Here is a 14,302-nt window from a genome sequence, read left to right as displayed (position 1 = left end):
TAAATATTGAACAATTCTCGTGCTTTTTTCTCTATTTAACGTGTTCAGGGTATGCTGGACTTCTGTTTCTGAACATCAATTGCAAGTTATTAGAAGAATTTTTGTTTCCAGTGGAAGAATAGATATTGTTAAATGAGCAATTACTGAGTGCCAGGCCGATGCCATATCATGTGGATAAGTTCTCAATCTTTTACAAAGTGTGGTTCAAGGCCAAGGGCATCAAACATGACCAGGTGCTTGTTTAAAAATGTAGATCCCTGGGCCCTGCTCCAGACCTGCCCATTGAGAACCTTTGGAGGTGAGACCCAGAAGTCTGCATTTTTAAAAAATATATATTTTATTGATTTTTTACAGAGAGGACGGGAGAGAGATAGAGAGTTAGAAACATCGATCAGCTGCCTCCTGCACACTTCCTACTGGGGATGTGCCTGCAACCAAGGTACATGCCCTTGACCGGAATCGAACCTGGGACCTTTCCGTCCGCAGGCCGGCGCTCTATCCACTGAGCCAAACCTGTTAGGGCAGAAGTCTGCATTTTTAACAAACATCCCAGGCACACTAAAGTTTGGAAATTATTGCATCCCTAGTTTACAGAGGAAACTAAGGAACAGAGAGATTAACTGACTTGTGCAAAATCACAGAGCAGGTGAATGGTGGAGATAGGACTCAAACCTAAGACTGCCCAAATCCAGAATCCACAGTTTTAACCACATTGTCTATTATTATGCTGGAAAAATTGATGCCCAGGCTGACTGTGTATATTTAACCATGTATATCATTTTGTGTGTATCTCACGTTTCCCCAACGTTTGCTATATCATTCTTGTGGAGTCTTGGAAGGCAGTGAATGTGTTTTATTTTTCTCAGTGTCTGCAGCATCCATTACCATGCCTAGAACCTGGGAGATCCTCAACAAAAGTTGTTTGAATTTCTACAGATACATAATTATCCATCTCTATAAACATAGATGCTCAGAGGACATCTCATTTTCAGGTAGACTCTTGGAACAAGCTATAACAACTATAAACTTTCCTACCTTCTCTTGAACCCACTCCATCAAACTTTTGCTCATGTCATTCATTGATATAGCTATTGTCAAGATCACCAGTAACTTCAACCTGGATGAACCTAATGATCAATAATTGTTGGCCCTTATCTCACCTGACTCCTTGGCAGCTTTGGACATTGAACCTTTCTTTCCTCCTGAAACTCTCTTCATTTGGCTTCTAACCTCTCTGGATTCTCCTCCTCTTCTCCCTCCTCCTCCTCTTCCTCCTCCTCCTCCTTCCACACCCCCCCCCCCCATTTTGTTATTGTGGTTAAATAGACATAGCATAAATTGTATTACTGTAACTATTTTTAAGTGTGCAGTTAAGTGATATTAAATATATTCACATTATTGTGCAACCATGACTACCATTCATCTTCAGAACTCTTTCATCTTGCAAAACTGAAACTGGACTCATTAAACAATAATTCCTCATTTCCCCCCTCTCTCCAGCCCCTGGCAACCACATTCTACTTTCTATTTCTATGAATGTCACCACTCTAGATATCTCATTCAAGGGGAATCACACAGTATTTATGTTTTTGTGACTGGCTTGTTTCATTTAGCGTAAGAACCTCAAGGTTCATTAATGCTGTAGCACATTGCAGAATTTCCTTCCTTTTTAAAGATGAATAATATTCCATTGGAGGTATATACCACATTTTGCTCATCCATTCATCCATCAAATGGACACCAGGGTTGCTTCCACATTTTAGCTATTGTGAATAATGCTGTGAGTATGAGTGTACAGATATCTCTTCAAGACTCTGCTTTCAATTTTGGGGGGAATGTATCCAGAAATGGAATTGCTGGAACATAGGTAATTCTATTTTTTAATTTTTTGAGGAATGGCTGTACTATTTTACATTCCCACCAATAATACACAAGGGTTCTAATTTCTCCACATTCTCATAAACTCTAGTTGTTTTCTGTGTTTTTGTTTTGCTTTATTTGTTTGTTATTATCTTAGCCACCCTGAGTATGAGGTGGTATCACACTGTAGTTTTGATTTGCATTTCCCTAGTGATTAGTAATGTTGAGTATCTTTTTGTGTGCTTATTGGCCATTTGTATCTCTTCCTTGGAGAAATGTCTGGATACTTCTTTTTTAACATCTTGCTGATTCCTCCTAACCTTGCAGTGCCCAAGGGTACTATCCGTAGACCACTTCTTTTTCTTTTTTTTAAAATATATTTTTATTGATTTCAGAGAGGGAGAAAGAGAGAGAGAGAGAGATAGAAACATCATTGATGAGAATCATTCATTGGCTGCCTCCTCCCCCTACTGGGGATTGAGCCTGCAACCTGGGCATGTGCCCTTGACTGGAATCGAACCCAGGACCCTTCAGTCCGCAGGCTGACGCTCTATCCACTGAGCCAAACCAGCTAGGGCAACCACTTCTTTTTCTACGCTCACCTCCTTAGTGATCTCAAACAGCCTTATATCTTTAAACACCTTCCACCTACTACCACTATCAATGATATCTTCAGCCCAGACCTTGCCCTTGAGCTGAGGCCACCATTTCTAGCTGCCTACCGGATGGCTGCACTTAGATGTCTAATGGTATCTCGAGTTTAATATGTCCAACACTGAACTCCTTATCTTCCCCGCAAATCTACTTCTTCCACAGTTTCCCCCATCTCGGTTAATGACAGCTCCATCTTTCCATTGGCACAAGGCAAAACTCTTGTCCTCATCCTTGACTTCTGGTTTTCTCACACCCCATCAACAAATCCTGTCAGAGCCATCTTCAAAATATACAGAATTTGACCACTTCCACTGCTACCTCCATAGTCCAAGTTAACATCAGCTCTTACCTGATTTACTTCCGTGACCTCCTCACTGGTCTTCCTGCTTCAGCTTTTCCTCCTTCCGTCTGTCTTCCATCCAGCAGCAGAGTAACCCTTAAAATCCGGTAGCACATCATGCCACTCTTCTGCTCAAAACTGTTCACATTACTCCTAGAAAAGCCGGATGTCTAATAAAGCCCTCTATAATGCCTTCTTTGTACAGGTACATATTAAGTACATTCTTGCCTCCGGGCCTTTGCGCCTCCTGGTCTCTCAGTCGACACAGTGGCTCTCAACCTTTTCTTTTGTGCCATGGACTCCCTCTGAGTATAACATCTTCAAATCCATAAAATAAGTTATGTAAATAATAAAGAAAACTATATTGACATACAAATCTCAAAATGTTTTAAAATGTGTAATATAGTACTTTATGTTTCTTATTAACTCATTAAATTATAAGAGCTAGCAGCATTTTGAAGTAGTGATGAGTATAGTGATATTTTAGATATTTTCAACAACTATAATGTGATATGAAAATATCTGATTTCTACTAGCAACAATGCCACAGGTGCTGCTACTATCGCTGTGATTTGCTCTCTGCATTCATAATTGAAGAGCATGCTGAATTTTAAAATAAAGATATATGTATATTTTCCCTTCTAAGATCAAGACTCCCTGAATTTTATACACAGACCTCTGGAGGGGAGGGGTATGTGTGGACTCCAATTAAGAACCCTACGCTTAGAATGCTCTTTCCCCATAAATCTCATAGCTCACTCCTTCACCTCCTTTTACTCAAAAGCCACCTTCTCAGTGAGTTCTTTCCTGAGGACTCTAAATTGCATCCCCACGTTCCCTTATCTCCCTTTCCCACTTAATTTTTCTCCACAGCACTACCTTCAAACATGACATATATTTTTTTACTTTCTTTTTTTTTATAGCAAGTTCTCTTTTTTTTTCTTTTAAATATATTTTTATTGATTGCAAAGAGGAAGGGAGAGGGAGAGAGAGAGATGGAAACATCAACAATGAGAGAGGATCATTGATCGGCTGCCTCCTGCACGCCTCCTACTGGGGATCGTGCCAGCAACCAAGGCATGTGCCCTTGACTGGAATCAAACCTGGGACCCTTTGGTCCACAGGCCAATGCTGTATCCACTGAGCCAAACCAGCTAGGGCTATTTTTTTTTTACTTTCTAATCAAATTGTATAACCCTAACCAGTTTTGCTCAATGGATAGAGCTTCAGCCTGAGGACTGAAGGATTCCAGGTTCAATTCCATTCAAGGGCACATACCCAGGTTGTGGGCTCAATTCCCAGGAGGGGGCCTGCAGGAGGCAGCTGATCAATGATTCTCATCATTGATGTTTCTATCTCTCTCTCTCAGTACCCCTTCCTCTCTGAAATCAATAAAAAATATATATATTAAAAAAATAAACAAATTGTGTATCTCCTTTTACTAGAAAGTTCCATGAGAGCAGGCATTTTTGTCTGCCATGGTAGTGCTGTGTCCCCAGCACCTAGAATGGTACCTGGCATACAGAAAGCACTCAATAAATATTTGTTGGGGGGAAAAGAGTGATTATATCTCTAAGAACTCTATGTTTCTTCTTATTTTTTTTCTGTAAAAAGTTAATGATTTGTGAGACTTTTAGTAAACATTAAAAAGTTATAATTAGCTTTGTGGCTATCATTCTGTTAACATTTCCAAGGTTAACCTTAAACAGCAGAGCGCTGTAGGAACCCAAGGATTCTGATGGAGCTTCCAGTCCTAAATAAGCAGTATCTTCCAAAGACGTTTTAGGGGACATGGGTCATACCCAGACTCAGGGAATCACTTCAGAATCAAGGTGCTGCACATAAGATTCCTTCTTACCTGCTGTACAGCAATCAGGCCCCCATCCTTAATCAAACCATTAATACTAATACTTTTTATTTCTGGCAGTGTGGCAAATGGAAAGCACATAGGCTTCAAGGTCAGTTGGACTAGGTGCCAATTCTGCTACCGCTTGCTAGCCCGCGTAATTGTTGGTAAGTTACTAAACCTTTCAGAATAGGTAAGATGGGTTTTTGTGAGGATGCAATGGGATGGCATATACAGTATACAGCAAAGATAGGGCACTGTATAAATGGTCATTCCCTCCCTCTTCCATCTCTCTAGGTCATTTTTTAAAAATATTTTTTTATTGATTTCAGAGAGGAAAGGAGAGGGAGAGAACAACAGAAATATAAATGATGAGAGAGAATCAATGATTGGCTGCTGCCTGCACACCCCCAACTGGGGATTGGCCCATAACCCGGGCCTTGATCAGAATCAAACCCAGGACCCTTCAGTCCACAGGCCCACGCTCTACCCACTGAGCCAAACCAGCTAGGGCTCTCCAGGTCATTTTTTATTTTTTTAAATATATTTTATTGATTTTTTACAGAGAGGAAGGGAGAGGGATAGAGAGTTAGAAACATCAATGGGAGAGAAACATCGATCAGCTGCCTCTTGCACACTCCCTACTGGGGATGTGCCCTCAACCAAGGTACATGCCCTTGACCAGAATCGAACCTGGGACCTTTCAGTCCGCAGGCTGATGCTCTATCCACTGAGCCAAACCAGCTAGGGCTCTAGGTCATTTTTTAACTGCTTGCCAAGGTTTGTGGGATCCTGATGGCCAAGAGGATGTCCAGTCCTCTCCTGCATGTAAACCCTCTGCAACTAGACCTAACCAGAGCAGTCCCCTTGGACTGTACCACTGTAAATCGGTGCCTTCACTCCCACCTCAGATGTGTGCCTGAGACTGACATCTGGACCTTGGTCACAAAGCCCACCATCTGTCACAGTTTCTTCTGGCTTTCCCTTTTGCCCGCACTGGGAGATCTTGTATATGTCCTCGTAGAGGGTAAGACACAAATCACTGTCCCCAGTTTTTTAGCATTAAGAGCTTTTAGAGGGCTCATTCACCCTTCCAAAAGGTAGGCACCAGGGAAAGTGCTAATGTGCACTGTGCACTCTGAGCCAGGCCCTGCTTTACACACATAGCATGTATATGTACATATATACATATATGTACATATATACACATGTGTATATATGTACACATGGCCTTAGGAACCCTGCCACCACTCCATTCCACAGAAGAGGAAAAAGAGAACCAGAGAGATGAATTCACTTGCCCACATCAAGCAGCTTCTGAACTGAAGGGTCAGGATTAGAACCCAAGTATTTAACCATTTTTTTTACATGCCCACAGCCTGTCACTGTCGCTGACTTGGGCTTTGGCAAATCCTACTAACTGACCACTGAGAGCTAAAGCTAAGTGGGAGGTGATACACAGACTGTCAATCTTGCCGGACCAGCCCTCCCAGACTTTGTGAATGAAGGAAGAGAAATATTGAACTGACTCCCTTAAGCTCCTGTTTCTTTCTTGTTGCAAAAGTGCTTATTTCAGCATCCATCATCTCCCTCTTTGTTGGTAGACAATCAGTCCTGTCAGAAGATTTGTGCTGTTATGAGTTTATTATTAGATTTATTTCTCCTATAAGAATTGTGTTCACAACATTCCATTGGGTAATCTTTTTAATTGTGACATAAATGTCACCTTATGTAAATTGAATATTTATTTTCCCCTGGTAGGGGGCAGAGGGGAAAAAAAGAATAAACAACCTTCAGTCTTGGAGAGGGAAGGTGGTTCCTGGCCCAGTTCATTACTCATCCATGTGCCTTCAAAGCCAAAGGTGAGCTGAAAAAATTATTGGATCATCTTTAAGGGGTAGGGTGAAGAAAAAGTTGGCCATGATGCTTTGGGGATGTTGGGCCAGGCTCCCAGGTCTCCCTTCCCAAATCCCGCCCAAGACCTGACCACCTCCTCCCCAGCTGGGAGCATCGGGAGAAGGCTGCAGCTTGCCTCTCACTCCTCCCCATCCAGGAGGCCAGCCGGGCTCCTTCCTCGAGAGAAGGTGAGCGCGGCGGGCACTATGGGTTGAGTGGGTGTGGCCCGCGGCTCTGGGAACCGACCCAAGGCCCCGCCACCGCTCGCAAGCCGCCCCACAGTCCGCCTGCCTGGCGAGCACAAGCTCTTCTTCCAGAAACTGCGAGGATCCGAGCGCACTGTTTGTGCACCACAAGGTCAAGTCGGGAAGTGGAGTCGGAGGAGGAGGGGCGAGGAGGCGAAGGGTGGGGAGAGGGGCGCCCCGCTTCCTCGCCAAGTGCCAACCCTTGGAAGTTGCCCCTCGGTTTTTAACCCTTTATGGGGAATGGGAAGGACAAGCAAGGGGAAGGGGATACCCCGGGGCAAACTCCTCTAGGGCCAGGACCTGCAGCCACCCACCCACCCACCCATCACTACGTTCCCCACCCCCCGGAAATGCGGGGCAGAGCTGGGTGCCAGGAGGCACCCGGGCGGGAGGAGGGGGCGATGAGCCCGAGAGGGATCCTCTATGGACTGCCCCTCCTTTCTAGAGGTCGCCCACAATTTCAAGTTTTCCCCGCCCGGGATGGTAGTTTCCATCTGCTGGGGGTGGGGGAGGAGGGCCGCACCCCCTCCCCCAGACCCGCCCGCGCCCTCCCCTCCGCTCCTGCCAGCACTTTCTGCTCACTTCTGGCTGTAAAACGCCACGCGATTTATTCGATTCGCATTTTAAACCAGCGATCCAGGAGCAGGGCCTAGGGCGGGGGTCTTCCAGCGCTGGAGCCCCGGGAGGCGGGGTGCTCAATGCAAACCTCGTTCCCTCCGCGAGTGTCGCCTTCAGGCTATTTGCAAAGAAACGTCTTTTTGACGCAGGGAGAAATGGCAAATTTTAAGTACGTCATTAATATGGCGCCAAAAGATTTTTTTAAGTATAAGCTTGCCTTTTTTTTTTTTTAAAGGTTGCGGGGGGCACCGCCCGGGTCTGGGGCGAGAAGGGGGCGGGGTGTGAGCAGAAAGTGTGAGTGAGAGAGTGGAGGGGCGGGGTATGTGGGTGAGTGTGTGAAGTGTGAGCAGACCTGATGGGACTTGCTCCGGCGCAGCCGCCGCTCGGGCCCGGCCCTGGGGACAGGGCGGGCTGGGGGCGCCCCAGAGTCCGCGGGGAGTCCGGGCTCGAGGTGCAGGCAGGCTGGCAGCCCGGCAGGGCACCCTCCCTCCTGAGGCCTGCAACGCTACCTGGACCCGTTTCTTAAGCCAAACAACTGGGCGCAGGGGGGTGGGGGGTGGCGGGCTACGGAGGGGGGTTGTCAGGAGTGGAGCTCGGACTGAATAAGAAAAAAGTGGCTACTCCCCCTCCCTTGCTCCTCCCGCCCGCCCCCAACCACCCCACCCCCACCCCAACACATTTTTTTTTCTAAAGAGATCACAAGGAAGTCTTGGTTTAAAAAGAAACAGAAACATACACAGGGGGGTTGGTGAATGGTCCCGACCGCGGCCATCGCAGTTGGAAGCTATTTTTTGGTGGGGGTGAGTAGTGTCCATGGAGTTACTTTGCGCCCACTGCTAGAAGGCAAGGGCTCGGGTCCCTCGGGCTGAACCGCCCCTGGCAGAGGCGCGGGGCCGGGGACGCCGCGGGCCCCGTCGCCTCCCTCGCCGCGACCCCGGATGGATGCGCGCCCCCCGCCCGCCCGCGCCGGCCCCCGGAGCTCCGGATTTCGGGAGCATCCTTCCCGCGCCGGTCCCCGCCGCGGCGCGTAGCCGAGGGCAGCGCCCCTCGGAAGGGCACCACAGAGCAAGGTAAGATCCAGCCCCCAGCGATGGGCCCTGCGCATCTCCACAGCGTTATTTTGTGTTTTTGCAACAGATCTGCCAGCGCTCCTCGCTCTGTCTCTAGCTCGCTCGCTCCCTCTCTCTCCTGCTGGCTGCCTGTTCTAGGAAGCCAGCGCGCGGGGGGAGGGGGATGCACAGCACAGGGAAGAGAGATTGCGCATGTTGGTCAGTCGTGTTTTAAAGAGTACATTGCGGGGAGGCTGAGAGGGGCGCATGCTACAACAACTTTTGGAAGGGTGAGTTTGGCGACCTTCTTTATTAATGACTGCGGCAAAGAGCCCCCGGGCAGGCTAGGGGGCGCGGGCGGGCGGGGGCGCGCAGGGGCTGCAACTTGCCCCGCGGCTCGAGCTGGGCGGAGGGGCTGCAGCGGGAGACCTGTGCCAAGGGGAGATCGTGCGGCCGGGGACGAAGGTTCGGAGGACCCAGAGTTAACTGCCCTCCTGTCGCCCCGAGTTTCATTTTGTTGGTACGCAGCACGTCCGGGCGACGAACCGGGTTGAGCCGGTGCACATGACCCCGCGCTGGGCTCACGTGCAGCCGGCCGGGTCCCAGACACCTTCCGGGGGCCACTGCCTCCGCCCTGTCGCCCCCTCTCCGGGCTAGGTGCACGCGGGTGCTGCACGCGGGGGCAGCGTGCTCAGCTCCCGGGCGCTGAGGCTCTGCACAAATTAAACACAGTTATTTGGAGGGGTTGGGGACGCCCTTTCCAGGTGAGTGTAGAGGGTGCGCAGCCCCGGCACCGGGGGAGCGGGCTGGGTCGGGGGCAGCTCCCTCCTCCAGGGCTGCGCGGGAGTCCGGCGGGGGAGAAGCGCTGAGAGAGTGGAAATGTACCCGCGGCGGCCGGAGCCGCGGGTGCGCGCCCGCGGGGCGACGGCAGGGGGCGTGGCCCTTGTTTACCTTCTCCCAACTCAGCGGGTTCGCGTCCCGCTCTGGGGTAGGTTCTGCAGTCCCCGGCTCTCCGCCTCCGCCCCTGCGCCCTGGGTGGTACCGGGAAGACGTAGGCTAGTGGCAGCCCCAGCCTGGACTCTCATACCCGACCCCCAAATGAGTGACACTGCAGCCCCCGCCCCCACCAAGCACCGCTGCAGTCGCTCTCCCCGTTCCCCGGCCCGGCCCCGCCCCCCAGGCAGTGGCATCTTCCCGGCCTCACCTCCTTCCTCTCTTCCTCCCTCTCTCCCTCCCTTCTTCCCACCCACTCGCCTGCGCCTGCGGAGCAGCTCCCTCCCGCCTCTTCCCCGCCTGTGTGCAGACTTGTGGCTCCCTCCGGTCCCTTCCCGCCTATCCCTGGGCCCTGAGACACCCTCTTCTCCAGGCCAAGGGATGAGACAGGGGTCAGCTTCGCGATTAGTCAGAAGATGGGGATGTCAGCAAGACAGACAGGATGGCTTCACTGTACCATCCAGAGGCCTAAGACCCCCTCTCCCGCCACACACACACACACACACACACACACACACACTCACTTCCCCACAACTGCTCACTCCACAAGGGGCGCGGGGCCCATAACCGCTTCACCCAATCCCTACCCCCCGCCCCGGGCGTCCAGTCCACCTCCCGTCGCCACCTGAACCGCCGGCCTGAACCGCCTCTTGCCCTTCCTTTGCCTGGGCCGGAGCCCCCCGCAGCCACCTCCGGCTCCTCCTCCCGGCTCCCGCGGTCGGAATCACGCCGGCGCGCCTCCAACCTGCGGTCCCGCCGACTGCCTCCAGGGGCGGACTGGAGGCGCGTGCCATCCCTACCCCCACCCCCAACCTCCTAAGACTGCCACCCGCCAGGGCACTTGACTTTTTATATTTTTCTTACTATCTTCGCCGCAAGTTTCATGCCCAGGGCTGGTGGGAGCGGGAAGAGCCATGTTTCCCTTTGCCCAGTGCCAAGGGCACACTGCAGCCGGTCACTCTGGTCTCTGCAGATTTCCAAACCTTGCCCCTGCACTTAGCACCCCCCGCTCCCCTCCCCCTGCTCATCTGCAGGATTCTGAGACAAAGTTTCACCCACAGGCTGAGTTTGCAGGGGATCATCAGGGGGCATCATGTTTGCACTCAGCATTGCCAAAGGGATGGGGAGGGGCTGAGTGGCAAGCCTGACCTGCCATCTCACTTTTGTTGATAGGGGAGGAGTCCTGAGCTTTGAGCCCAGGCAAGCTGTCAGGAGGTCCCCTTAAGGGTTCTGTTTGAAAACTGATTCCTGGGCCCTGGTGGTGGTAGGGCCACCTGCCCCCTCCTCCCAGGGTGGCATTAACTCCCTTCACTGGTAAAATTCCCAGTAGGACATTTGGCAAATGGACCGGCCAGGGAACTGCCAACCAGGCCTGGCCCTGTTTCCTGGGTTCCCAGGGTGCTGGCTTCTCCCCTACCCTGACTTCCTTGCTCACCTTAGGGCCCCAAGTGAAGTACCATCCCTTCTGTCCCATCTTCCTGGGACAGGTTGGGACTGGCAGAGCCATCTAACAAGCAGAGGAGGAAAATAACAACAGAATAACTGTAAGGGGAAGGAATGAGTAATAAAGCCGACCCAGGCAGGGAGGAGGGCTTTCATGTTTAAGAGTTGCTATTTGCTTTTTAGGTCACAGGCTGCAAAAACAGGCTTTGATCCGAAGTGGGCGAATAATTTATTGAGAAAGTTTGCATGGTAGAAAAAAAGAATGTTTGTTTGATCTGGAGCCCTCTCAGTTGTCCCAAGTGCTGTTGGCTGTTGTTTAGAGTGGAAAATCATTTGGTTCCACAGCAAATGCCTCACAGAGGGAAGTCTTTGCCCCAGGCAGCAGGACTTGCAGTGAATGCTGGATTTGAAGCTCTTTGGCCAAGGGTCTCCCCAGCACTTTTGGAGATGAAGTGTTTAAGGATAAAGTTGTTTGGGCTTGACATGCAGCAAATATTTCCCATCCAACATGCTTTTCCTTTCCCTAAGTTGCCTGGCTAAATAGCCAGTAATACTAATCTAAAACACTCTCATAAATCTCCACTTAGCTTTCATTGGCAGGTGAAGTGGGACTGCTGGTCCCCAGCCCCAGGTGCACCCCAGAGTCAAGGTTAGGCATTTGACATTGACTTCCATGTCCTTGAAGTTGGGAGCAGGGTGCCCTGGTTAACTGGTGTACCTGTTAACAGGGAGGTAGTTGTCTTATGCCCGAGACTCAGGTCAGAGGCTTCCAGTCCAAATTCTTCATAGTTCATCCAGCAGGCTCTTTGTGGGCCTCAAAATTCTCTAAGGGAAGACCAGGTCAGAGTTGTGAGGAGGGGAGTACCTCTGGCTTTCTCTGCCCTCCTAGGACCTTTACCATGTGGCTCAAAGCTTAGGAACCCAGGAAGGTGCCCATAGGAATCTGGAGGACCCCAGCCACACTCGGGAGTTGTAGTCCTGCATACTGTAGCCCAGTGGGATGGGGTATACCATCTGGAATCAGAAAGTTTCTGTGACTCAGTTCCTTCATCTACCAATAGGGTTAATAATAGTACCTATCTCATGGTGGGTACGTGGATTAAGCAATATTGCATAGAGAAGACTAAACCCAAAGCCAGGCATGTGGTAAACACTTGATTAGTATTAGTCACTCTTACTATTATTATTAATGACCTGGACAGGGTCCAAATGCAGCTTTGACCTTTGATCTCTCCCCTTTAGGGTAGGCTGAAGAGCCAACTCCCTTCTCTGAAGAAGGGATCAGAAGGACCCTGCAGTTGCCAATGGGCAACCATCTGTGGGAGCAAGTGGACTGAGCTTTGCCCGCTCTGAGGTGGAGAGTAGGGTGAGAGGTGCTGAAGGACAAATAGACAAAGCCCCTTTCATTCTCCCAGGATCCCCTTGGTATGTGCCCAGAACTGGGTCTGGAGGGTGGGTGTGGGCAGCATGTTCTAGGGGAGCTGGGTGCACTCTGGGACACTTGGAATTGCAGGTGGGCACTGATGGGTGTCGAAGGAGAGTCCAGGCTTCCCTGTGCTTGGAGAAGCAAGTTTGAGGATCTGTGTGCACAAAATCATTTTTGTAAGGGCAATTATTGTCCCTGAGAAGGCATTAAAGTTAATGAGAGATAGGAAAGAGTGGGGCTCTGACCCCCGTTTAAAGCCATTTAAGAGTATGCAGTTCTTGTTTTCTGAATGTCTGGCCTTCCCGACACAAGGAGGCTCTGAGGACAGGTTTTCCAGCCGAAATATCATTAAATTGTATTAGCATCTTATTACACACACGCCTTAGTGGTCTGCCTCAGACAGGGAGAGTTTTTGTTTCTCTTTGAAAGATTGTGTCTGGAATGGTAAATTGCCTGCTTGAAAGCCTCCCCCACTCCCCTTTTTTTAAGGAGGAAGACGAAATCCTGCTGTGTGTGGTGGCTGTCAGGGCAGGCCTGGTGGCCCCCAGAGAGGAGAGGCTGGAGGCCAGGTTGGGGTGTTTTAACTGCCCAGGGAGCGGCTGCAGTAGCCGGCCTGAAAGGCCCACTGTTCCAGGGTCAGCTGGAAGGGCGTTAATGGAAGCCCAGGGTGTTTATTTGAGTTTATTTGCAGAGAAGTCTTTAAAGGGGGCTGGCACTGGGCATTGATGTTTCAAGTCCAGACCCAAGGCCCCCACTAAGACCAGTGACTAGTGCTGCCAAGAAAACATCTGCCACCAAATTGCTGCCCTATTACTAAGTTGACATTGATCATTAGCCAGGAGCCCAACCAAATAAAGAGTCCTGGAAAACGTGTGAGGTTAAGATGGGGAAGAGGGCTGTGAAAACAGGACGAATCTTGGGCTGGGGTGTTTGTTCCTGCAAGCGACAGGCAGGCCTGCTGGGCCGGACAGTCCCCACACTTCCAGAGGGAGGGGACAAGAACACACTCAGCACTCGGCACGTATCGAGCCCCTATTCTGTGCTGAATGCTATGCACGGAGGGCATGGGGGCCCAGCAGGGATCCGGACAGGCTTACTTTCATGGAACATATATTCTGGAGGAGAAGGATGTTGGACAAGTAGATTGGCAAACACAAATTATGATGGATGCTCTGCAGATGCTAAATAACAGGATGGTAAGCTTTCTTTAGATAAGGCACCCTGCATATGTGACATTTAAGCTGAAACTTGAAAAATGAAAAGTCAGACATGCATAGGCTGCATAGACCATTACAAGGCAGAGGGTACAGGCTGTGTACAGGTCTCAAAGCATGGGCTGTCAGGTTTGCCTCAGGAAATGAAAGGAGGCCGGTGTGGCTGGAAAATGGTGGAGCAGGGCTAGTGGTCGATATGAACTTGTTGAGTTAGGCAGATCATGTGGGGTCTTGTGGTGAGGAGCTTGAGTTTTATCCTTTGGTCAGTAGAAAGCCTTTGAAAGGTTTTAAATAGGAACATTTAAAATGTATACGTTATAATTTATTTTATTTTACAATTTTATTGATTTTAGAGGAATGGAAAGAGGGGAAGAGAGGGGGGAGGGGGGAGAAACATCGATCAGGTTGCTTGCTGTATGCACCCTAACTGGTAATCAAACCAGCAACCTGGGTATGTGCCCTGACTGGCATTCGAACCGGCAGCCTTTTGGTGCACAGGATGATGCCCACCAACCAACTGAGCCACACTGCCAGGGCCTGGTTTATACTTTTTAAAGATCATTCTGGCTACTGCGTGGATCCTGGATTATGAGGGAGCAATAGTAGAAGCTGGGAGATAAGTGAGGAGTCCAGGCAAGAGATGAGATGGCTTGGACCCGTTTGGTAGCAGTAGAAATGGGGGAAAGGTGGGTGGATTCATGGTGTGTTCTGGAGGGAG

General features: G+C 50.0%; 1 protein-coding gene and 2 long non-coding RNA genes across 9 annotated transcripts in view; 2 read left to right on the top strand and 1 right to left on the bottom strand.

The window, feature by feature from the left end:
* LOC139010482 (uncharacterized) overlaps positions 1 to 3,401 on the top strand; it is an 80,531-nt gene extending 77,130 nt beyond the window's left edge. The window contains exon 4 of the long non-coding RNA XR_011471522.1: positions 3,391 to 3,401. This is a non-coding gene — a long non-coding RNA (uncharacterized lncRNA). The remainder of the gene's footprint in view (positions 1 to 3,390) is intronic.
* Positions 3,402 to 6,512: 3,111 nt separating this feature from the next.
* The window catches only part of JADE2 (jade family PHD finger 2), a 50,715-nt gene continuing 42,925 nt past the window's right edge, over positions 6,513 to 14,302 (top strand). The window contains exons 1-2 of one of the 7 annotated variants that reach the window (XM_070414988.1): positions 7,666 to 8,529; positions 12,187 to 12,369. Coding sequence is in view for 1 of the 7 variants with exons in the window: in XM_070414985.1 (XP_070271086.1) it covers positions 13,417 to 13,566 (150 nt within the window). In the remaining 6 variants the exon portion in view is untranslated. Of the gene's footprint in view, positions 6,563 to 6,965; positions 7,629 to 7,665; positions 8,530 to 8,672; positions 8,799 to 12,186; positions 12,370 to 12,986; positions 13,567 to 14,302 lie in introns of those variants that run through there. The other 6 variants (XM_070414989.1, XM_070414984.1, XM_070414991.1 and 3 more) reach the window with 6 other exon arrangements.
* Positions 8,800 to 10,224, bottom strand: LOC139010481 (uncharacterized). The gene is made up of 3 exons (XR_011471521.1): positions 10,127 to 10,224; positions 9,460 to 9,539; positions 8,800 to 9,221 (listed from the first exon to the last, which is right to left on the bottom strand). It is a non-coding gene; the product is annotated as an uncharacterized lncRNA (long non-coding RNA).

The sequence above is a fragment of the Myotis yumanensis genome, unplaced genomic scaffold (genome assembly GCF_028538775.1).
Source record: "Myotis yumanensis isolate MYYU_CA2020_CCGP unplaced genomic scaffold, mMyoYum1.0.hap1 SCAF_5, whole genome shotgun sequence".
Classification (NCBI taxonomy): Eukaryota; Metazoa; Chordata; class Mammalia; order Chiroptera; family Vespertilionidae; genus Myotis; species Myotis yumanensis.
Note: the sequence above shows the minus strand (reverse complement) of the source record. Positions and strands in the feature narration are given on the sequence as shown.